Source organism: Eriocheir sinensis, chromosome 57 (assembly GCF_024679095.1).
Source record: "Eriocheir sinensis breed Jianghai 21 chromosome 57, ASM2467909v1, whole genome shotgun sequence".
Lineage (NCBI taxonomy): Eukaryota > Metazoa > Arthropoda > Malacostraca > Decapoda > Varunidae > Eriocheir > Eriocheir sinensis.
In genome coordinates, this window is record NC_066565.1 from 6,835,815 (window position 1) to 6,860,589 (window position 24,775).

General features: G+C 47.2%; 1 protein-coding gene across 1 annotated transcript in view; it reads right to left on the reverse strand.

The window, feature by feature from the left end:
* LOC126984753 (tectonin beta-propeller repeat-containing protein 2-like) overlaps positions 1–24,490 on the reverse strand; it is a 42,206-nt gene extending 17,716 nt beyond the window's left edge. Inside the window, 8 exon segments of the mRNA XM_050838813.1 lie at positions 3,141–3,390; positions 10,623–10,771; positions 13,832–14,889; positions 16,741–16,861; positions 17,133–18,346; positions 19,417–19,561; positions 20,177–21,231; positions 24,324–24,490. Of these exon segments, the coding sequence (XP_050694770.1) occupies positions 3,141–3,390; positions 10,623–10,771; positions 13,832–14,889; positions 16,741–16,861; positions 17,133–18,346; positions 19,417–19,561; positions 20,177–20,425 (3,186 nt within the window). The 5' untranslated portion in view covers positions 20,426–21,231; positions 24,324–24,490.
* Positions 24,491–24,775: the final 285 nt, after the last annotated feature.

Consider the following 24,775-nt stretch of genomic DNA (forward strand, 5'->3'; position numbering starts at 1 on the left):
GAAGGGAAGGGAAGCAAAAAGGAAAACGATGGGAGAGGAAGGAATGGGAAGGGAAGGGAAGGGAAGGGAAGCAAAAAGGAAAACGATGGGAGAGGAAGGAATGGGAAGGGAAGGGAAGGGAAGCAAAAAGGAAAACGATGGGAGAGGAAGGAATGGGAAGGAAGGAAGGAAGCAAAAGGAAAACGATGGGAGAGGAAGGAATGGGAAGGAAGGAAGGAAGGAAGCAAAAGGAAAACGATGGGAGAGGAAGGAATGGGAAGGAAGGGAAGGAAGGAAGCAAAAGGAAAACGATGGGAGAGTAAGGAATGGGAAGGGAAGGGACGGGCAGGGAAGCAAAAAGGAAAACGATGGGAGAGGAAGGAATGGGAAGGAAGGAAGGAAGCAAAAGGAAAACGATGGGAGAGGAAGGAATGGAAGGGAAGGAAGGGAAGCAAAAGGAAAACGATGGGAGAGTAAGGAATGGAAGGGAAGGAAGGAAGGAAGCAAAAGGAAAACGATGGGAGAGGAAGGAATGGAAGGAAGGAAGGAAGCAAAAGGAAAACGATGGGAGAGGAAGGAATGGAAGGGAAGGAAGGAAGGAAGCAAAAGGAAAACGATGGGAGAGGAAGGAATGGAAGGAAGGGAAGGAAGGGAAGCAAAAGGAAAACGATGGGAGAGTAAGGAATGGAAGGAAGGAAGGAAGGAAGCAAAAGGAAAACGATGGGAGAGGAAGGAATGGGAAGGGAAGGAAGGAAGGAAGCAAAAGGAAAACGATGGAGAGGAAGGAATGGAAGGAAGGAAGGAAGGGCAAAAGGAAAACGATGGGAGAGTAAGGAATGGGAAGGAAGGAAGGGAAGCAAAAGGAAAACGATGGGAGAGGAAGGAATGGAAGGAAGGGAAGGAAGGGAAGCAAAAGGAAAACGATGGGAGAGGAAGGAATGGAAGGAAGGAAGGAAGGAAGGAAGCAAAAGGAAAACGATGGGAGAGGAAGGAATGGAAGGAAGGAAGGAAGGGAAGCAAAAGGAAAACGATGGGAGAGGAAGGAATGGGAAGGGAAGGGAAGGGAAGGGAAGCAAAAAGGAAAACGATGGGAGAGTAAGGAATGGGAAGGGAAGGGAAGGGAAGGAAGCAAAAGGAAAACGATGGGAGAGTAAGGAATGGGAAGGAAGGAAGGAAGGGCAAAAGGAAAACGATGGAGAGGAAGGGAAGGAAGGAAGGAAGGGAAGGAAGCAAAAGGAAAACGATGGGAGAGGAAGGAAGGAAGGAAGGGAAGCAAAAGGAAAACGATGGGAGAGGAAGGAATGGAAGGGAAGGAAGGAAGCAAAAAGGAAAACGATGGGAGAGTAAGGGAAGGGAAGGGAAGGGAAGGGAAGCAAAAAGGAAAACGATGGGAGAGGAAGGAATGGGAAGGGAAGGGAAGGGAAGGGAAGCAAAAAGGAAAACGATGGGAGAGTAAGGAATGGGAAGGGAAGGGAAGGGAAGGGAAGCAAAAAGGAAAACGATGGGAGAGGAAGGAATGGGAAGGAAGGAAGGAAGCAAAAGGAAAACGATGGGAGAGGAAGGAATGGGAAGGAAGGAAGGAAGCAAAAGGAAAACGATGGGAGAGGAAGGAATGGGAAGGAAGGAAGGGAAGCAAAAAGGAAAACGATGGGAGAGTAAGGAATGGGAAGGGAAGGGAAGGGAAGGGAAGCAAAAAGGAAAACGATGGGAGAGGAAGGAATGGGAAGGGAAGGGAAGGGAAGCAAAAAGGAAAACGATGGGAGAGGAAGGAATGGGAAGGGAAGGGAAGGGACTGTTTCTAAATAACACAAAAAAGTACAGTGACCTCATTGAAATATAAATACTTGCAATCAATTAAAACAAGTGGTGGTGGGTGGTTTTTTTTTTTCTTTTTTTTACAACAAAGGAGGCAGCTCAAGGGCACAAAAAAAAGAAAACAATAATAAAAAAAAGACCAGATATTTAAGGAAAACTGGACAAACATACCACCAAACCTCAACATCCCATCCCTTCCTTTTCCTTCCCTTCTCTTCCTGTTCCTTCCCTTCCCTTCCTTTTCCTTCCCTTCCTTTTCCTTTCCTTTCCTTCCCTTCCCTTCCTTTCTTTTCCTTCCCTTCCCTTCCCTTCCCTTCCCTTCCCTTTCCTTCCCTTCCCTTCCTTTTCCTTCCCTTCCTTTTCCTTTCCTTTCCTTCCCTTCCCTTCCTTTTCCTTCCCTTCCCTTCCTTTTCCTTTCCTTTCCTTCCCTTCCCTTCCATTTCCTTTCCTTCCCTTCCCTTCCTTTTCCTTCCCTTCCTTTTCCTTTCCTTTCCTTCCCTTCCCTTCCTTTCTTTTCCTTCCCTTCCCTTCCCTTCCATACCTTCACCAATAACTAGTGTGGTTACTGCAAGTATGAAGGGGTGTGCAGGGTGGCAGCGGGGAGTGCACTGAGCCACACAAAAGAGCTCAGGAAAATGCACCGAAACCTTAGTCTTTAACCCGTTCAACATGAGGACGAGTAAACTGCGTCCTTGCCTGCCCCGTACCATATCCGAGGACGCCCATACTGCATCCCGGCACACTTTAGCCAATATACGAGTTATTTTATCTCTATATTTATGCTTACATCTCACAAGTTATCAATTAATTTATGTTTCTTTATGTGCACCACTTAATTCTGCATGTTTTCATATATAATACATGATGATTATGTTGAGTTTATGGCTGAAAACTCGTTATATTCAATAGCGACATTTGAAATTTGGCGCGCGCGGCGAACCCAGATACGGCGCGGGGTGGAGTTTTGGCCCGGCTGTGGTGGACGGGTTAACTTGATATTATGCACATGCTACAAATATTTAAATCCATGGATGTTGAGGTTTGACTAAGGGCCAGTTTTACAGTCCAATACAGGAAGTTTGTGAGCTCCCCAACCAAACACAAAATACAACGAAAATTCCTTGTTAGGTGTTGATGTAGAAAGGAGGAAATTTTAGGAAACCACACATCAGGAAATCTCTTTATTAGTACCTGGTATTGAGTGGAAATAACGGATCATTGAGGAGAATATAGTTTGGTTTGGGGGCTTACAATGACTCGGTGTTGGACTGTTGAACTGGCCTTAAAAATATGGAGAGCGGACCACACAAGTACCTCACACCCTGCACACACCAAGGTCAACACACCTGCCACCACCTGAGGTCCTGTCCCTGGGGGTAGGCGTCGCACACTCCCTCCCTGAAGAACAGCCGCCCCCGCCGGTCCACCACCCAGCCCAGGCCACCCGCCCCCAGCGCCACGCCCACAACGGGGGTACCGGGGGGGCCCTGCTGGGGGGGGTCTGGCCCGGCCATCACACCCCACTCCTGGCCTGTGTTGGTGTTGTTGTTGTTGTTGTTGTTGTGGTTGCTGTTGTTTGTGGGGTTGATGCCAATTCTGTTGATAACAAATAAATCAGATGATATATTAATACTAAAAAAATAATAATGATAATTCCTATTTTGTCAAGAAAGAAAGAAATCAGGTGAGAGACGTATGGACAATATAAAAAAAAAATAGTAATAATAATTCCAACTGTCAAACAAACAGATCAGCCGAACATGTATGAACACTAAAAACTATGAGAACATAAGAACCTAAGGAGTCTGCAAGAGGCTGGTAGGCCTATACAAGGCAGCTCCTGTGAACCTAACCCCACCTAACCTCGCTATCCATAAACTCAGCTAACCTCCTCTTGAATGGGTCTATGGTATTGGCACCCACAACATGACTGCCAAGCCTGTTCCACTCACCCACCACTCTGCTGGTGAGCCAATTCTTGCCTGTGTCCTTGTTGAATCTGAATTTATCTAACTTAACCCTTTCACTGCTAAACGCTCACAGCGAACGTTAGGCGTATTTGCTGGTGGTGCTAAACACTCGCTGCGAGCTCCAGCCGCACTCAAATCTCCTGCGTGAGAGTGTTCCAACACTATTTCTCACAACACAGGATTGCCAATTGAGTGCCAATTTGGTGGAAAATCACATCAGCCCAACGCAGAAAATCTACAGACGAGCAACTGGTGGATGTTCTTGTCCAATATAGCGGCATTTTTGTGTAGCTTCACCTATCACATGACATTTTGACCAAATAGTTGTAAATTTTGCAGTTGGCAATACTGCCCTGCCAGCACCCCATCATCAAGAGATCTACAGTAGTTGCCTTACAGCTGACCATCGCGCACGTATAAATGTACGTCTTCACAGGCAACACCCCCTGAACGTGCCTGTACATTCACAGGAGAGGCTTACATTACCAAATCTTATAGATCTTGGCCTCCTCTTTCCAATGGAGTTTTTGTTTTTTAGCTGTGATGAACAGTTTTTGAGTTACAGAGGTTAAAAGAGCAAGCACCAGCGTCACTTCCTGGTGGTGCTAAAAGCTCGCTGCGAGCGCCAGTCGCACTCACAGCAAAAAACACCCCCTGAACGTGCCTGTACGTTCGCAGGAGTGGCTTACATAACCTAATCTTATAGATCTTGGTCTCCTCTTTCCAATGGTGTTTTTGATTTGTAGCTGTGATGAATAGTTTTTGAGATACAGCGGTTAAAAGAGATCCCCTTCCCCCGCTGGGGTGCCCGAGCGCGCCTGAGGGGAGGTTGCAAGCGCTTAGCAAGGAAAGGGTTAAACCCATTGCTACGTGTCCTGCATGGCTCTTTTACCACCAAAAGCTTATCAACATCACCCTTATTAAAGCCCTTCATCCATTTATAAACTTCAATTAAGTCTCCTCACACCCTTCGCCTTTCCAGAGAATGCAAACTGTAATGTTTGAGTCTTGTTTGGCAGATTTCTCAACCATTCACTCATTTTCATCATCCTCCTCTGCACAGGTTCTAACATCCTGATATCCATTCTATAGTAAGGTGACCAGAACTGAGCCGCATAACTGTGTCGCTCCCTGATGATGTAAGGTAAGCGACATGGCGGTCAAGTTTGAGATATCACTTGCCTCACATCGACCAAGTACAGTCGTCCCTCAAATAGTACAGTTTCCAATAGTTCAGTTTTGGTTTTATGTGGATTTTCTCAGAAGATTTTTTAGGATTTCTAAATTTCCCGACAAGCAGGAAATGTAAAAATCCTTAAAGATCTTCCACGACAATCCGTATAAAACCAAGACCCAACTATTGGAAACCGTACTATTTGAGGGACGACTATATTCAGGCGTTCGGAGGCAACTTTTCGGACTAAAATTCAAATAAGTTGTGGCATTACGGTCAAGTATTCTCATTCACATTCCTAAGATAAGCGACGACGCCCTTCTGTCTGCCTGCTGTGGCGGCGCTGTGACTCTGTGGGATGTGAACGCGTCTAAACATGTCTACAGCGAGCGTGTGTGTATTTACCTAGTTGTAGTTTTACAGGGCCTGGGCTTACGCTCGTGTGCTCCCGTCTCCGTATCTATAATTATCCAACTTTTCCTTGAAACTCTGCACACTCTTCGCCGGGATGTGTGTGTGTGTGTGTGTGTGTGTGTGTGTGTGTGTGTGTGTGTGTGTGTGTGTGTGTATCATCCAACTTCAATCGCAGTTTTCTCATTTTCTTGTCCCTGTCGCTCACCTCACAGCAGCAGGGAGCAACACAATCTCTTTAGGCCACTCTTTCCTTTTGTCTATTATGGGAGCGGTCAGTAGCGGCCTTTTTTTTTGCACTCTTTTCCGTTGCCCTTGAGCCGTCTCCTTCAATGTAAAAAAAAAAATTGAGGTGCAGTCTGACTAATGCTGTGTATAGCCTGATCATTCCTATGCTGTCGATACAAAATATAGCATGACAAGGCTCTGCACCAATCCCTCTGTGGCTGGGGATGTAATTACTGCGGAGGAAAGGAAAGGGAAGGAAAGGGAAGAGGAAAGGAAGGGAAGGTTGGGGAAGGAAGAGAAGGGAAGGGAAGGAAGAGAAAGGGAAGGAAAGGGATGGGAAGGGAAGAGGAAAGGAAGGTAGGGGGAAGGAAGAGAAGGGAAGGGAAGAGAAAGGAAGGAAAGGGAAGGGAAGGGAAGAGGAAAGGAAGGGAAGGTAGGGGAAGGAAGAGAAGGGAAGGGAAGGAAGAGAAAGGGAAGGAAAGGGATGGGAAGGGAAGAGGAAAGGAAGGGAAGGTAGGGGAAGGAAGAGAAGGGAAGGGAAGGAAGAGAAAGGGAAGGAAAGGGATGGGAAGGGAAGAGGAAAGGAAGGGAAGGTAGGGGAAGGAAGAGAAGGGAAGGGAAGGAAGAGAAAGGGAAGGAAAGGGAAGGGGACGGAAAAGGAAGATAAGGACACAATAACATGGGTCCATCCTACCGTGCGTGTGTTATCGCCCTCAGTGTCAAGGAGGTGAGGTCATACACTTCCTACACACCAATCTTGACCAGCTTATGCAGCAACACTCCTGCAGCCACATCCTCATCGTTGGCGACCTAAATCAACACTTGGTTGCTAGAGTGTTTGATGATCTCCTCACTGTACACGGCCTTACAAACCATGTCACCTTTCCCACCCACAACTCTGGCTCTTCCCTGGATCCTGTTATTAGTGATCTGCCAGAGGATATTGTCACCTGTCGTCCCCTTGGTGCCGTGGGATCCTCAGACCACCTGGCTGTCCTAAGCACGATTCAAATCGCCGCACTGAGGGACGCCCCTACGATGCGTACTAACTGGCTCTGGGGCAAAGCCGATTGGGAGGTACTTCAGGAAGCCTTGTGTTGCACTCCCTGGCCTACCATCCTCACAGGTGATGTGGACGAACAGGTCAGCACTTTCACAAGTACTGTTCTTTCCCTCCAGAACACTTACGTCCCTAACCATACCTTCAAGGTCAAGCCTCATGACCAGCCTTGGTTTGGGTACGAGTGTAGGATGGCTGCCGACGCTAAGAGCAGGGCATGGAGACGCTTTAAAAAACATCCAACCTACATAAACAAGCTGCTCCACAAAGAAGAGTGTGCCAACATGCGAAGTGTGCAGCGTTTGGCTCAACAACGATGGCAGGACGACTTGAAGTCACGACTCTCTGGCCGCTCTGTGGGAAGCAAGGCTTGGTGGACTGCCCTCAAGGACCAACAAGGCCTCGCTCCTGAAGACCACATTCCTCCATTAGACAGGGCGGACGGCTCGGTAGCCACCAAAAGCAACGACAAGGCAGAGGTATTGGCAGCATACTTCTCAGGGAAGATGACTGTCCCTGACCCTGAACGTCCCCCACCTGCCATGGCTCAACTCAACACCGCCTCTCTCCAATTCATCACTATTACCACTGAGGATGTCAAGCAACAATTGCTCAAGGTCGACACCAAGAAGGCCCTTGGACCAGATGGGATATCTCCACACATCCTCAAGCACTGTGCAGCCCAGCTTGCAGGCCCCATCACCACCATTTTTCAGAGCTGCCTTAACACCAGCAAGTGTCCCTCCCTCTGGAAAGTTGCTAACGTGGCAGCCATACACAAAAAAGGAAAGAAGACAGATCCTCGTAACTTCAGGCCAATCTCTCTCCTGTCCGTCCTTGGCAAAACCTTTGAATCTATTCTTGCCAAGAGGATCTCAGGCTTCTTCAACACACACCACATTCTCAGTGACAGACAGCATGGCTTCCGCTCCAACAGGTCTGCCAGCGACATCCTCCTCAGCATGTCCTCTGCTTGGCAGCATAACCTCGACAGAGGACGCGACACTTTCGTCATCGCCCTGGACATCGCGGGAGCGTTTGATAGAGTGTGGCACTCCGGACTCATCTCCAAACTCCAGAGTGCGGGTGTTAGTGGCAGGCTCCTCCATCTCCTTCACGACTACCTCGAGGACAGATCGCTCAGTGTAGTGGTGAACGGTCACACCTCGGGGGAGTATCCTATTAATGCTGGTGTCCCACAGGGTAGTGTCCTTGGACCACTTTTGTGGAATGTGTATTTTAATGACCTTCTCCACCCCATACCTGAAGCAGACGCCTACGCGGATGACTGTACCCTCACATTCCCTTGCGACGGTACAGATCACTGTGCAACCGTCGCCCTTATCAACCAGGTTTTACAGACTGTCTCATCGTGGGGACATCGTTGGCAGGTTGACCTGGCACACGACAAGACACAGGTCATGCTGGTCTCAAGGCGATGCTGCCCCCCAGCCATCCCCACTCCCCCCATAATCCTACAAGGGAAGGTGCTGCCCTTGCAACAGTCAATCACTGTCCTCGGCGTGGAGGCGAACAACAGCCTGTCCTTCACCAGCCACGCCAGGAAGACTGCATCCAAGGCAGCAGGACGGCTGAACTGTGTCAGGCGTGTCTCCCACCTCCTTGATGCGAAGGGAGTGTTGAACCTTTATGCTGCCCAGGTTTGCTCCCTCATGGAATGCGCGCCTGACATGGTCATCCTGCCCTCCATCATACCTGGGTCTTCTCGACAAGGTACAAAACAGCGCCGAACGGCTCCTCTCTCAAAGGGACACCCCAAACCAGCAGCAACCCACTCCACTACATCCTCTTCAGCAGAGGCGAGACGTGGCTGGCCTGTGTACCATCTACAAGGTACACATGCAGGCTGCTCCGCACCTCGCAACTCTCGGGCAACAGTGGGCAACACCACACCCCCACGCCACCAGGGTCGCTCTGTCGAGGGAACACCAGCTCACCATGCCCTTCGCCAGAACGGAGACCTTCCTCCGCTCATTCGTGCCACGATACACTAGACTCTGGAACTGCCTGACAAGACACACTGACATTCACACATCCACTACACTCCACACTTTTAAAAAAGAAGTGAACACCTGGCTATTGTCTAATGTACAACACTAACTTTATCACTGTACTGTCCTTTGTCCTGTAACACAACTACAGATACTTATTCAGAACCTTACCAGTAACTTTTAGTTGTCATGTACCACCTTATGTAATCATGCTTACTAAATAAATAAATAAATAAATAAAAAAAAGCGAAGGAAGAGGAAAGGAAGGGAAGGGAAGGGAAGGAAGAGAAAGGGAAGGAAAGGAAAGAGGAAGCGAAGGAAGAGGAAAGGAAGGGAAGGGAAGGGAAGGGAAGAGGAAAGGAAGGGAAGGGAAGGGAAGGGAAGAGGAAAGGAAGGGAAGGGAAGGGAAGAGGAAAGGAAGGGAAGGAAAGGGAAGAGGAAGCGAAGGAAGAGGAAAGGAAGGGAAGGTAAGGGAAGGAAGAGAAAGGGAAGGAAAGGAAAGAGGAAGCGAAGGAAGAGGAAAGGAAGGGAAGGGAAGGGAAGGGACGGAAAGGGAAGAGGAAGCGAAGGAAGAGGAAGGAAGGGAAGGGAAGGGAAGGAAGATAAAGGGAAGGAAAGGGACAGAAAGGGAAGAGGAAGCGAAGGAAGAGGAAGGAAGAGAAGGTAAGGGAAGGAAAGGAAAGGGAAAGAGAGAGGATTAAGAAAGGAACAGGAGGAGGAGGAGGAGCAGAAAGAATATCGTCACCCTCATAAAATAATCCCCTAAGTCATTTTCCAGCAATTTCCAGGTTTTTGTTTACATCAATTTTTCAACATGACGCCCATTTATGTATAGTTGCCTCCGTCATTCAGGGTTTGAGTGATCTAGAATTGGCCTTTTCATTTCTGCCTAAATCTTAACCCAGTACCAGTGACGGGCCAAATTTGTGGCTTTACCGTGTACCAGTGACGGGCCAAATTTGTGGCTTTACCGTGTAGCAGCGACGGGCCAAATTTGTGGCTTTACCGTGTAGCAGCGACGGGCCAAATTTGTGGCTTTACCATGTAGCAGTGACGGGCCAAATTTGTGGCTTTACCGTGTAGCAGCGACGGGCCAAATTTGTGGCTTTACCGTGTAGCAGCGACGGGCCAAATTTGTGGCTTTACCATGTAGCAGCGACGGGCCAAATTTGTGGCTTTACCGTGTAGCAGCGACGGGCCAAATTTTTGGCTTTACCGTGTAGTGACGGGCCAAATTTGTGGCTTTACCGGTAGCAGTGACGGGCCAAATTTGTGGCTTTACCGTAGCAGTGACGGGCCAAATTTGTGGTTTTACCGTAGCAGCGACGTAATAAATTTGTGGCTTTACCATGTAGCAGCGACGGCCAAATTTGTGGCTTTACCGTAGCAGCGACTGGCCAAATTTGTGGATTTACCTTGTAGCAGCGACGGGCCAAATTTGTGGCTTTACCGTGTAGCAGCGACGGGCCAAATTTGTGGCTTTACCGTGTAGCAGCGACGGGACAAATTTGTGGCTTTACCGTGTAGCAGCGACGGGCCAAATTTGTGCCATGATATAACCCCCAAAAATAGATGATACATAAACTGATCACAAATGCTTTGATATATATTATGAAATGGTTTGTGTGAGGGGTGATTTTTTTCTCATTTTTCTCGCTTAGAGGGACCATTAAGAAACATGATCCCCGCTGCTACCGGGTCAAACCAAATGAGATGATGACGGTTCTTTTCTGATTTCCTAAAAAGCAGAAAATAATAACGATGTACGGGCAGTTAGTATAGTGATCTGACATTATATTACAGTCTTGTGTGGTTTGTTTACGAAGGTGACGATATGAGGATACAGGGCGGAGCTTGGAGTACAATGCTGTCTCTCCCCTTTACTCCCCGGCTCACTCTGCTTCCGTCCCTCAACCCTTCCGCCACGGTATAAAGAGAAGCAGGTAACAACACTCCTCATGCCTTCCGCTTACCTGAATAGCAGCTGCCCGGACCTCGTTAGCCCCCAGACCACCTGTCCCCTCGTCACCACCTGCACCATCCCCTCGACACCACCGCCGCCTCCGCCAGCTGACACATAGGCAGTGATGCTCTCCTCGCTGATGCTAGGACACACACACACCTGGAAGACACATACAGGTATACATGCATGGATGGATTGAGAGACACACAGAGACACACACACACACACACACACACACACACACACACACATATATACACATAGGGGATGGTAAATATAATGTATGGATGAGAAATAGATTAAATAAACAAGGAGGAGGAGTGATGCTATTGTTGAAACAAGAATGGACAGTGGAGGGCGTCACCTATGGCGGAGGGGAGGCGGAGGTCTTGAGTGTGGGAATAAGACTGCAAAGGGGAGGATGCAGAAATATCGTAGTGGTGTGTGTCCCTCCAAAAACCAATTCATGGACAGAAGAATTGTACAAGAAGAAGCTGGAAGACACATTGGATTGCTAAGGAGACTGCTGGAGGAAAAGGATAAGATTCTGATAATGGGGGATTTTAATTGTAAGGAAGTGTCATGGGAAAACTGGTCAACAGAAGGAAGTGAAGCTTAATGGGGGAACAAGGTTTTGGAATTGGAGACAGATAACGTCCTCTCACAGTGGGTGGAGGAAAACACAAGATTCAGAGGAGAAGACGAGCCATCTAGATTGGACTTGATAATCACCAGGGAGCCGGATACCATAGAGGAGATGAACTATAAGAGCCCTATAGGGAAGAGCGATCACGTACATATCGAGTACATATTACGAGAAGGAGGTAAAATAATCAGGAATGAGGACTACAGGAAAGAATGGTTGAACTTTAATAAGGCAAATTTTGAACAACTTGGGAACATTTTGAGGAAGCACAATGGGATACTTTTTTTGAGGCTGAAAATGTGGAGGAAAAATGGGCTATCTTTCTACGGATTTACAACGAAGGAGTGGAAAAGTGGGCACCAAGGATGGAAGAAGGGCAGGAACCAAGAGAAAAGTGGTACAATAGAGAGTGTGTAGACGCCAGGCAGGAAAAGGAGAAGGCATGGAACAAATGGAGAAAAAATAGGAGGATGGATCTATGGAATGAGTACAAAAGGAAGAGGAATGCTTATGTCAAAGTAGGAAGAGAAGAAAAAAGGAATTTGAGAAAAACATTGTAGATAAGTGCAAAGACCAGCCAAAACTGTTTTATAAGTTCATAAATGGAAAGTTGAAAAATAGAGATGAGATTCAGAAAGTTAAAGTTAATGGTGAAACTTTTGATGTATAAGTGAAATAGTAGAAGTGTTCACGAGGGAGAGTGAGTTTGAAGGTGTAGATGCAGTGCCGGGGAACAGAGTGCATGGGTCTGGAGAGAATACAAACATCAGCAGATGAAGTCAGAAAATTATTGTAAGAATTGGATGCGAGGAAATCAGCAGGACCGGATGGTATATTAAATTGGGTGCTAAAAGAGTGTAACCAACAAATAGCTGAAAAGTTGAGCAACTTGATTAATGTCTCACTAGCACAAGGGAAGGTACCGAGAGACTGGAAGAGGGCTAACATCGTCCCAATACATAAAGGAGGAAGTAAGGAAGACCCGTTTAACTATAGGCCAGTGTCATTAACAAGTGTAGTAGCAAAGATGTGTGAGAAAATGATAAAAAACAGATGGGTGGAGTATTTAGGAGAAAACAGTATATTAACAAAGAGCCAATTCGGATTCAGAGGAGGACGGTCTTGTGTAACTAATCTGATCAGCTTCTATTCAAGAGTAACTGATACAATACAGGAAAGAGACGGTTGGGTGGATTGTGTGTATCTGGACTTAAAGAAGGCGTTTGATAAAGTACCACACAAGCGATTAATATGGAAACTTAATCATATTGGAGGTCTGGGTGGTGCAATATTGGATTGGATTGTGGACTTTTTGACGAAGAGAGAAATGAGAACAGTAATCAGGAATAATAAATCAAGCTGGATGGAAGTGACTAGTGGAGTCCCCCAAGGATCGGTGCTGGCTCCGATTATGTTTGTAATATATATTAATGACATGACAGAAGGGGTGACAAGCTATATGAATATGTTTGCTGATGAGGCTAAAATAATGGGGAGGGTGGCTAATGAAGAAGACTGTGTAGCCCTGAGCCAAGATCTCGATAGAATAAGCGAATGGTCACGCAAAATGGAAAATGACATTCAATGCAGAGAAGTGTAGCGTGATGGAGTTTGGTAGGAGCAGTAGACGAATATCGGGGAACTACTCTGAGTAATGAAAGAATCATGAAAAAAACTGAAGAAAAAGATCTGGGAGTGATCATAACAGACAAGTTATCTTTTGGAAAACATATAGACCGGATAACTGGGGAAACATACAATCTTCTTCAAAACATAAAAGCAGCATTTACATATTTAGATGAAGAAATGGTGAAGAAACTAATAACATCGATGATACGTCCAAGACTGGAATATGCAGCATTAGTGTGGTCACCTAGATTGGAGAAAGAAATTAGAAAGTTGGAAAGAATACAAAGAGCACCGACTAAATTACTGGAAACTGAGAGAACGCACTTATGAAGAAAGACTGGAGAAATTGGGACTAACAACACTGGAGAGCAGAAGAGAGAGAGGGGACCTAATAGCACTGTACAGGATACAAGAGGGATTGGACAGGGAAGACCTAGTGGAACGTGACAGAAGTGTGACAAGAGGCAATGGTAAGAAATTGAAGAGCGACTGTAGGAGAGACATCAAGAAATACTGAATGATAAGCGTTATGGAGACGGGACAGCACGAGCCTAGTACGGCACTTTTCCTGTATTTCACAACTAGGTAAATACACACACACACACACACACACACACCTGCATGTGCGTTTCCAATACCACATGCGCTTACATACATACATACATACATGGAAAGACGCACACAAATATACACAAATAGGACAAAAAGAAAATATGTACAAAAAAAAAGTCCACAAAAAATATAGAAAAAAATACACACACCAAAATAAAACGCACACACACACCTGCATGTGCATTTCCAATACCACATGCGCTTACATACACACATACATACATACACACATACATGGAAAGACGCACACAAATATACACAAATAGGACAAAAAGAAAATATGTAAAAAAAAAAAGTCCACAAAATATACAAAAAAAAATACACACACACACCTGCATGTGCGCGTCCAAATACCATGTGCGTTCTTCCCCGACGCTGGCCTGACGCACATCCCTCGCCACGGCTGCCATCTTGGTGGGGGTGTGGGGGCCGGCGGACATGGGGGGCGGCACAAAGGCATACCCCTCCCCCCCCTCCACCACCACCCAGCCCACACCCCCTCCCGGCGCTAGGCTGACCTGCTGGGCGGCTCGGGTCAAGGTCACCTTCCGCCAGGGGTCACCGGCTCCCCCCCCCGCCAGGTAGAGGTGCCCGGAGGTGTTAACGAAGGCCCGGCAGGTGTGCGAGGCTGCCAGACTAACGGCACATCCAGGTGAGCTGCGTCGAACCCACCCACCACAAAGCACCTCCCCCTCTTCCTCCTCCTCCTCCTCCTCGTCCTCCTCCTCCTCCTCGTGTGGGTATGACCAGGTGATGTCCGCGATGTCCGATGAGTCGTTAAGCGTGACCACCTGGCGTTGGCGGAGCTGTGGGGTGAGGGGGGGGACGGGGGGGTGTGGGGGAAGGGCAGGAGGGGGGTGCGAGGGGAGGCTACTACCAGAAGGTGGCCCATAGCTAAGACAACTCGACCGGTCCTCGCTGAAGTTGCTTGGGAGGCGTTCGATGTCGTCCTCCTCCTCTTCCTCTTCCCTAGGGTGGCACTGCGGCCCCTCGGCACTCTCCACCGAGCTGAAACTTAAGTGCCGGGAGTAGAACCGCGCATAGAAATCATCGCCGCTGGCTGAATTCGGCGCCGGACTTGTCTCCTTAATCGTACTTGGGGTCGAGCACTGCGTTTCACTGTCCCCCATTTCCGACCCCCATGGCAGCGTATCCGGGGGCTCGGGGGGGTACGGGGAAGCGGCGGAGGTGTCTGGCGGCTGCGGCGGGGGGGGCGGGTGGTCAAGCTTCAAGCAGTCCATGTCTAGAATGTCCGCCAGCAGGATCTCCTTCTCCTGTATGTTTGTGTGTATGTCCTCTGTGCTGGGGGGAGGGGCCAGGCTGGGGGGGTGGGGTGAGGAGGGGGAGGAGGGGGAGGGGTCGCTGGGAGTGTCTAAGGATGACGTGGAGGCTGTGGAAGAGGGAGAGGAGGAGGAGGATGTGACGAGTGGAGAGGGAGGAAAGGAAGGGATGGAGGAAGAGGGAGGATTAAGAACAGAAGAGGAGGAGGGGAAGAGCCATAAGAGAAGGAAGGAAAGGAAGGGATGGAGGGAGAGAGAGGAAGGAGAAAGGAATAGGAGGGAAAGAAGAAGAAAAATAGCAATGGAGGAGGAGGAGGAGGAGGAGGAGAGAGGGAAGAAAGGAAGGACAAAGGCAGGAAAACAAAGGGAAAGAAGGAAGGAGAGATGAAGGAAAGGAGTAAGGGGAAAGGGGGAAGGGGGAAGGAAGAAGATAAGGAGGGAAGGAGGGAGGATGAGAGGAAGTGGAGAGAGAAGGATTGGAGGAAAGAAAGGAAGGAAGAAGGGAAGGGAAGGAGGGAAGGGAAGGGAAGGGAGGGAGGGAAGGGAAGGAAGTGGAGAGAGAAGGATTGGAGAGAAGAAAGGAAGAAGGGAAGGGAAGGAAAGGGAAGGGAAGGGAAGGAAGGGAGGGAGGGAAGGAAGTGGAGAGAGAAGGGAAGGGAAAGGAAAGGGAAGGGAAGGGAAGGGAAGGAAAGGAGGGATGGAGGGAAGGGAAGGAGGGATGGAGGGAAGGAAAGGAGGGAGGGGAAAGAAAAAAATATTAGTTGACAATCCCACAAATCAAAATAAAACCAAATACAGTACCCACAAAAATTATGCGGAAAAGGTAAAACACATTATGAAGGATGGAAGGGCAGGCTTGTTTGAGTTGTGTTGCTGTTGTCTTGGGATATTTCAATACAGCTCTCTTGATCAACTTGTCTGTAGTAGGCGAGGTCTTCCTGGGGCGCCCTGGAACCGACTGACGTGGTGGAACTTCATTTCGGGGAAGATTCTTGGCTCGTGAAATTAACCCATAAACAGCATTTTTTCCTTTCCCTGTTCTCCTATAAATTTCTTTCACTGACAAGTTTTCTTTATGATAGGCAATAACACATGCCATTTTAGATCAGTGAGGTTCTTGGGAGCCATCTTAGGTGTGTGTGTAGATGTTGGTATGGGGAAAACCAGGGGAGAAGAAAAGACAGAAATTTCCTCTCCTGGCAAGCTTCAATCACCGTCCGTTCGTGCTGGAGCCACATACAGCACTGGGAGGGCTGCCAGACATTGACCGTAGTTGCCAAGTAATACTGTAATGAGATCTAAGCCTGCTATCTGCTTGGGCGAGCTCTTATCATGGAGGGACACTCATATGCCACAACCTGTACATTTTTGGCATATTTTTATAGGTGCTGTATTTCAGAAACGCAACAAAATGGGGAAAAAATCAACAAAACTAACGAGAAACCAAAAAAATAGTAATAATATGCACAAATTAACGACAGAGTGAAAAGGAAAAAGGGGAAACACAGAGAAAAACAAAGAAAAGAAATCCTCACGGCCTCCGCTTGTAGTAAAAACTGGCCCTGTCCCTTCCACCCCTTCAGCTCCACATGCCTCAAGGAACCCCTCACCCCGCTCACCATTCCTCCTCTTGGTTTTCCCCCTCTTCTGAAAAATGTATATCCCTTCCACCCCTTCAGCTCCACATAACATAACCTAACCATAACATAACATAACATAACATAACCTCTCACCCCGCTCACCATTCCTCCTCTTGGTTCTCTCCCTCTTCTGAAAAATGTATATCCCTTCCACCCCTTCAGCTCCACATAACATAACCTAACCATAACATAACATAACATAACATAACCTCTCACCCCGCTCACCATTCCTCCTCTTGGTTCTCTCCCTCTTCTGAAAAATGTATATCCCTTCCGCTCCTTCAACTCCACATGCCTCAAGGAACCCCTCACCCCGCTCACCATTCTTCCTTCCTCTCTTCCTCTTGGTCTTCTCCCTCGTCACCAGAGGGCCACAGTTCTCCAGGCTGTCGGGACCTCCACCACCACCTCCACCAGCCTCCACCACCTCCACGCTGCCGATCTAGAATGAAGAAAAGACCGATGATGATGATGATGATGATGATGATGATGATGATGACAGTAAATTCAACCTTTAAATTCCCGGACATCAGTTTTTCAGATATTAGATTTTCCCAGTAATTGAGGGTCAAGTGTAGTAGTAGTAGTAGTAGTAGTAGTAGTAGTAGTAGTAGTAGTAGTAGTAGTAGTAGTAGTGAAACAAATAAAAAAAGGCAAGCTATATGAAGAGAAAAAAATGTACACGATCGCAATAACTTAAAAAAATCACTCACCTTGTTGTTGCTGTCGTTGGGTGTAGCTGTCATGGAGGTGCTATGGGGTGAGGGTGGCGTGGAGGAGGAGGAAGAGAAAGAGGAGGAGGAGGAGGAGCGAGAAGGAGAGGCGGAGGACGAGGAGGGATGAAGGATGGAGGGAACAGGATCACCACTGAACTGATTCTTCCCTCCCTCCTTTCCCTCCTTTCCTTCATATCCTTTCCCTTCCGCCCCCTTGCCCCCTGTCCCTACCCCCCCCTTGTGGCCGGTCAGCACAGGGGGGCCGGCATGTTCGGTAACCTTCGCCGCCACTGAACTCCCGACGCGCGCAAGATGGTCCATTAAGCCGCTCCCTTGCGTTACGATCTTATTCCCCAACTGACTGAGCTCCCATAGGCCCAGCGTCGGGGGGCGTGGCACCCTGCAGGACCCAATGTACTCCGGCGGGTGTGGGCTGAGGCACACGACGGTACGGTGGCCCTCGAGCACGAAGATCTGTTTATCCCACACGGCAACTCCAGCGATGTCCCGGAAGCGCCCAGTGTAGGTGAGGATACGCCGCTGGGTGGTGTGGAAAGCGACGAGCCAGCGACGAGTGTGCGAGACAAGTGCATGGGGGCCCAGAGCGTGCAGGAGGCCAAAGGAGAACTGTTCCCCATCCCTCGCTGCCTCGGTACTGGGGTTCAAAATCACGGCCTCCGCACTGACGGGAAGGTCACGGACGATATGCGTGTGTAGGACCTCCCCGCCCCCCTCAGCCGCCCAGAGCCTCAGTCCAGGGCGTGATGTGAAGAGCAGGCCGGATTTCTTGGGTGCAGAGGGTGACCACACACACCCAAACAACCCCGGGTGCTTACGAGGCTTGACACCAACTTGTATGTGCGTTCCGTCGCTCAGCGCGTACACGACAGCGCGCTCATGGGTGCACACGGCCAAACGCTGGTGTAGGTAGGAGAGCTGGGTGATTGGGGACGGCTCTGTGTGCAGGGGGCGGGCGGTGCATTCACAGCGGGTGGGGTCGACCTCCACGAGACCGACCGCGCCGCTCTCGTCGCCGGAGAATAGCAGAAGTCCGTTGAGGCTCCAGGTGAGTGCGGTGATGCGTGTGTTGTGTGTGGTGGTGACGGTGAAGCGCTTGACCGGGGGGTGCGGCTGTGGGGTTGGGTGCGTCAGCCCACCACTGCCGCCGACACCGATACCAAGGCTGCCGATGCTGACCCCACTGTTGTTGTCTGGGGTCATGAGGGAGAGAGAGAGAGAATGAGAGATAAATACAAAAAAGAGTGATAAACTGGGTGTGAATAGTGCAATGGAAAAAGAAGAAGTCAAGGATAGAATGAATGAATGAATGAATGCAACTATGTGATAATGAAAGACAAAGAAGACTGAGAAAAAAGGAAGAAAATACAAGGAAGGAAATGAGTGTTAGTGTGTGTGTGTGTGTGTGTGTGTGTGTGTGTGTGTGTGGAGGAAGGGACGGAGGGAGAGGTGAGAGAATGTGAGATGATTAGGAAAGGAACAGGAGGAGGAAGAGGAGGAAAGTGAGGGAAAGAGAGGAGGAAAGTGAGGGAAAGAGAGGAGGGAAAAGGTAAGAGAGGAGGCAAAAAAGGGAAGGGAAGGGAAAGAAAAGTAAGGGAAGGGAAGGAAAGGGAACAGAAAGGGAAGGGAAGGGAAGGAAAGGTGAGGGAAGGAAAGGGAAGGAAGAGAAGGGGAAGGAAAGAAAAGGAAGGGAAGGGAAGGAAAGGGAACAGAAAGGGAAGGGAAGGGAAGGAAAGGTGAGGGAAGGAAAGGGAAGGAAGAGAAGGGGAAGGAAAGAAATGGAAGGGAAGGGAAGGGAAGGGAAGGAAGGGAAAGAAAGGGAAGGGAAGAAAAGGGAAGGGAAGGAAAGGAAGAGAAGGGGAAGGGAAGGAAAGGGAAGGAAAGGGAAGGGATGGAAGGGAAGGGATGGAAGGGAAGGGAAGGGAAGGAAGACAAAAGGAAAGGAAGGGAAGGGAAGAGAAGGGAAGAGGAAGCTAAGGAAGAGGAAGGGAAGGGAAGGGAAGGGAAGAGAAATGGAAAAGAAGGGAAGGTAAAGAGAGACTATTAATAAAGGAACAGCAGGAGGAAGAGGAGAAGGAGGAGGAGGAGGAGGAGGAAGAGAGAAAAGAGAAGAGGAAAAAGAGAAACAAAGGAAGCAAAAATATGAGGAGATGGAGGAAAGAAAAATGAAGGAGAGAAGGATGTATGGAGGGAAGAGGGGAGGAGGGGAGGAGGGAAAGACCACCACCACCACCACCACCACCACCACCACAACCACCCTTACTTGCAGCCCCAGTGGAGAGCCCAGCGGCCGTCACGTCACACCTGGGCAGCTGGAAGATGGTGATGGTGCCGCCCGTCCCCCCCACCGCAACCATGTCCTCAACCGTCCTCACGCCCGCCACGCACGATATGCCCTCAACCGCATTCTACCGGGACCAAGAGAAAGCAATAAATACGAAAATAAATACATAAAAAGGGTGATAAACTGGGTGTGAATGGAATAATGGAAGAAGAAGAAGAAGAAGAAAACAAGAAAGAAACAAAAAAAACAGAATAAGAAAAGGAATAAAGCAGAAAAAAATACGAGAAAACGTCCCGAGAAATCAAAAAAAAAAAATCAAAGGAGGTTCTTCGCGTATCAAAAAAACAACAACAAATTTTAAAAAAACAAGAAAAACAACAACAATCAGAATACCTCTCTTTCGGCCACCTCTTTGGATTCTTTTTGTGAGCAGCGACTAGCGGGCTTTTGTTTATCATTGTTTACTTTTTTTGTGCCCTTGAGCTGTCTCCTTTATTGTAAAAAAACACACCAAAAAAAACACCCCCCTTGAGCTGTCTCCTTTGTTGTAAAAAAAACACACCAAAAAAAACACCCCCCTTGAGCTGTCTCCTTTGTTGTAAAAAAAACACACCAAAAAAAACACCCCCCTTGAGCTGTCTCCTTTGTTGTAAAAAAAAAACACCAAAAAACACACCCCCCTTGAGCTGCCTCCTTTGTTGTAAAAAAACACACCAAAAAACACCCCACCCAGACTCACCTCACATTTCAGCCTCATAAGATTCAACGACGGGAGATGCGCGAGGTAGACCAGCCCCACGTTGGTTCCCAGGAGGAGGTGCTGGGGGAGGGCCGCTAGACACGTGAGGTGGAGGTGGGAGGTGCTGAGGCCGCGCTGGAAGTGGTGTGGGAGCTGGTCGAGAAGGGGCGTGAGGGGTGACCATTCTTGCCAACTCTCAGCTTCTCCCTCTCTCTCGGACTCGGCTGGTCTCTCGCCTCCCTTGTTCATTGCGCTGGTTATGGTTGTGGGAGGTTGTGGTTGGTTGTGGTAGGTTGTGGTTGTGGTTGGTTGTGGTATTGCTGTTTTTTCTCTTCTTTTTAAATCGCTATCTTCATTAATTGTAGTAGTAGTAGTAGTAGTAGTAGTAGTAGTAGTAGTAGTAGTAGTATTTTAGTTTTCTTTCTTCTTAAAACGTAATCTTCATTTTTTTCTCTTCTTATTTTTTCATCCTGACATGTTAAAACCTTTAGTGTATTCCGCTCTTTTTCCTTCCTTCTTCTTCTTCTCCTTCTTCTAACAACTATCTTTATCTTCTACTTTCTTCTTTCCTTCTGTATCTTATTGCTTCCTTCTTCTTTTATCAACTATCTTCTTTCCTTTCATATATTTTGCTTCCTTACTTTGTTTCTCTTCTACTTCTTCTTCTAACAACTATCTTTATCTTCTGCTTTCTTCTTTCCTTCTATACCTTGTTGCTTCTTCTTCTTCTATAAACTATCTTTCTTTTACTATCTTCTTTCCTTTGTTTCTCTTTTATTTCATTGTGCATCTTCTTCTTCTTCTTCTTCTTCTTCTTCTATAAACTATCTTTCTTTCACTATCTTCTTTCCTTTGTTCCTCTTTTATTTAATTGTGCTTCTTCTTCTTCTATAAACTATCTTTATCTTTCTTCTTTCCTCTCGAGCTTCATACACTAATGTCTGTTTTTCCCTTTTATTAGCTTCATTTCTTCCTCTTCTTCTTCTACTGCCTCCTTCTCCACCTCCTCCTCCTCTTCCTGTCCTCACACTCCCTTTCCTTCTCCTTGCCTTGCTCTGTGGAAAAGAAGGCAAAGTTATCAGACACCGAACACTCATTAATATCAATACCATTACATTTTCACACCAGTAGTAATAGTAGTAGTAGTAGTAGTAGTAGTAGTAGTAGTAGAAGTAGTAGTACCTTCCTTTCCCTTCCCTTCCTCCCCATTCCCTCCCTTCCTTTCCCTTAAGAACATGAGAACATAGGGAGACTGCAAGAGGCCAGATTGCCTACACAGGGCAGCTCCAGATTCCCCCCCACTGCCACCTGTCGTCCTCGTCCATGTAGCTATCCAGTCTACTCTTAAAACAAGCTATCGTCCCTGCACTAACTATGTGATTGCTGAGTCTATTCCATTCCCCCACCACCCTATTACTAAACCAATGCTTGCCTATTTCCCTCCTAAATCTATACTTTTCTAATTCAAATCCATTACTGCGTGTTCTATCCTGCTGGCTAGTTCTCAGGGTAACAGGATGATTCGACGGCGGTGCAATTCGACGACATCGTCGATCCGCCCAAAATCACGTCCCCGTCGAAACGCCCCGGAATTTCCCGTCGAATCGTCCGCATAACATAATATTATAATCACCAAACAAAATACTATCATAATAAAATATGACATATAACGTATGTTTAAAATATACAAGAATTACCAGAAGAACATTTTTGACATATGGGAAGCGTACAAAGATGGCCAGCTACAGCCTCAAGAGTTACTGCGCCGTGTCTCCCAGTATCACCATCCTCAAATTAGGTCAGCAGATGAAAATATGGAAAATTAATGAATTTTTTAAGTGTAGGCTATTATATAAGCTATCTTTTAATAAATGTGCAATAAATATTTTATCCATGTGTTACCTGAATAATGACAAATAAAGTCCTGTATACCGTTAATCCTAATGTTTATTTTATTTTAGCTATCCTAATTTAGCCACGTCTGGTTTATCCCATGATGTCCTCCCTGCTATCCTCAAAGAACATGCACCCTCAGTTTGCACCAAGGTGGTGATGCCGTGTGTGGCAGCCTGAACTACTGCCGTGCTATACAAGGCTGTGATCTCTGCAGTATTTTACTTTAAGGACTAGTATTTACTCTATCTCTGTATTCATTCCCATCTAGTGCTTGGGCAATGTTCTCCGTCCCCACATTTTATTGTCTTATTGTCCAGGGGGAGGTACTGCCCCCTCCCTTGTTGTGCTTTCCTTCCTACCATTGTATCTTTTTAATTTCATGGTGCTACCTACACATGTATTAATAGTTGTATAATGTCCTGCCTGGGGGTTGGGATGGCATGTTCCTCCCTTCTCCCTTGTTGTTTACCTGCAACAATAAACTATCAATCAATCAATCAATCTTTATTATTGTACAATAAAATATTTTAAACACATGCTATCTGAATAATGATAAATAGTATATGAATAATTATGTAACGTGAATGGACCGTCGAATCGCCCAAGATTATTCGACTGGAAAATATCCACACCGTCGATTCGTCCAAGACAGACCGTCGAATTGTACTTCCGTCGAAACGTCCTGTATTCGTTCTCAGTACTTTACTTATATCGCCTTTGTTGTAACCCTTGACCCATTTGAATACTTCTATCAGATCTCCCCGCACTCTTCGGCCCCCTAGTGAATGTAAGTTTAGATGTTTCAGCCTATCTTGATATGGGAGGTTCCTCAGCCCCTGAATCATCTTGGTCATCCTCCTCTGAACTGATTCTAGCAAGTTGATGTCCATTCTGTAGTGTGGGCACCAAAACTGGACAGCATAATCTAAGTGTGGCCTAACTAACGCTAAATAGAGTCTAAGGATGACCTCTGCACTCCTGTTGGTTGCCATCCTGTTAATAAAGCCTAATACCCTGTTAGCCCTATTCCTCACACTAATACATTGCTTCCTTAGTTTTAGGTCAGAGTTCACTAACACTCCCAAATCCCTTTCACACTCTGATCTGCCTATCGCTGTGGAGTCTAAACTATACCCGTGTAATGGGTTGCGTGTTCCTACACTTAGTACGCTACACTTGGTGATGTTAAAATTCATCTGCCATTTCTCTGACCAAGCTGACAGTTTGTTGAGATCCTCCTGCAGTGCTCTAGCATCCTCCCCTGCCCTAATAGTGCGTCCTATTTTGGTGTCATCTGCAAATTTACCTGTCTTACCTGGATGACCTTTCCCTATGAGCCATGCTAGAGTAAACCATCAAGCAAGAACCGAAGGGTCTCGCTAGATGTCACTAGTTATCCCAATGTCTATGTCATTGATGTAGATAATGAATAGAAGCGGGCCTAAAATTGAACCTTTTGAGGAACCCCACTGGTAACATTACCCTATTTGGATTTTTTACCATTAATGGTAACCCTCTGCTTCCCGTCACTAATCCACGCCCTAATCCAATCATGCCCTTCACTTTTTTTTCCTTCCCTTCCTTTCCTTTCCCTTCCCTTCATTTTTTTCTTCCCTTCCCTTCCTTTCCATGCCCCTTTCCTTCCCTTCCCTTCCTTCCTTTCCCTTTACATCCCTTTCCCTGTCCCTTCCTTTCCCTTCCCTTCAATTTTTTTCTTCCCTTCCCTTCCCTCCCTTCAATTTTTTTCTTCCCTTCCCTTCCCTCCCTTCAATTTTTTTCTTCCCTTCCCTTCCCTCCCTTCCTTTCCCTTTACATCCCTTACCCTTCCCTCCCTTCCTTTCCCTTTACATCCCTTTCCCTTCCCTTCACTTTTCTTCCCTTCCCTTCCCTCCCTTCCTTTCCCTTCCCTTCCCTGCCCCTTCTTTTCCATTCCCTTCACTTTTTTTCTTCCCTTCCCTTCCCTCCCTTCCTTTCCCTTTACATTCCCTTCCCTGCCCCTTCCTTTCCCTTCCCTTCACTTTTTTCCTTCCCTTCCCTTCCTTTCCTTCCCTTTCCCTTCCCTTCCCTGCCCCTTCCTTTCCATTCCCTTCCTTTCCCTTCCCTTCCCTCCCTTCCTTTCCTTGTCCCTTCCTTACCCTTCCCTTCACTTTTTTCCTTCCCCTCCCTTCCCTTCATCTTCCCTTCCTCCCCTTCCCAAACAGCTTCAGATAAACCAACACATCTCTTCACCCTTCAGACAGTGCTCCCTCACCTCTCCCCCTCAGCGCCTTCCCACGGCCGCCGCAGCCTCCATTAACACAGGGCAGCGCCAGACACCGAGAAATTATGACAGAAAACACCAAAACAAGGGACGGACGATCAGCTGAGAGGTGTTTTGGTGGTGAAGGGTCAAGCGAGCGTCCGTAGTAAACAATGCCAAGGAAGGAAATATTGCGCTTATGGATAGAAATAATAGTAATGATGATAGGGATAATGAGAAGTAGTGATAATAGTAAAAATAAGTAGTACTGATAATAATAATACTCAGTTAATAGTAGCGAAAATGCTGTGGTAGTCAAACGAGCGTCCCTGATAAACAATGCCAAGGAGGAAAATATTGCGCTTATGGATAGAAATAATAGTAATGATGATAGGGATAATGAGAAGTAGTAATAATAGTAAAAATAAGTAGTACTGATAATAATAATAGTTAATAGACGTAAA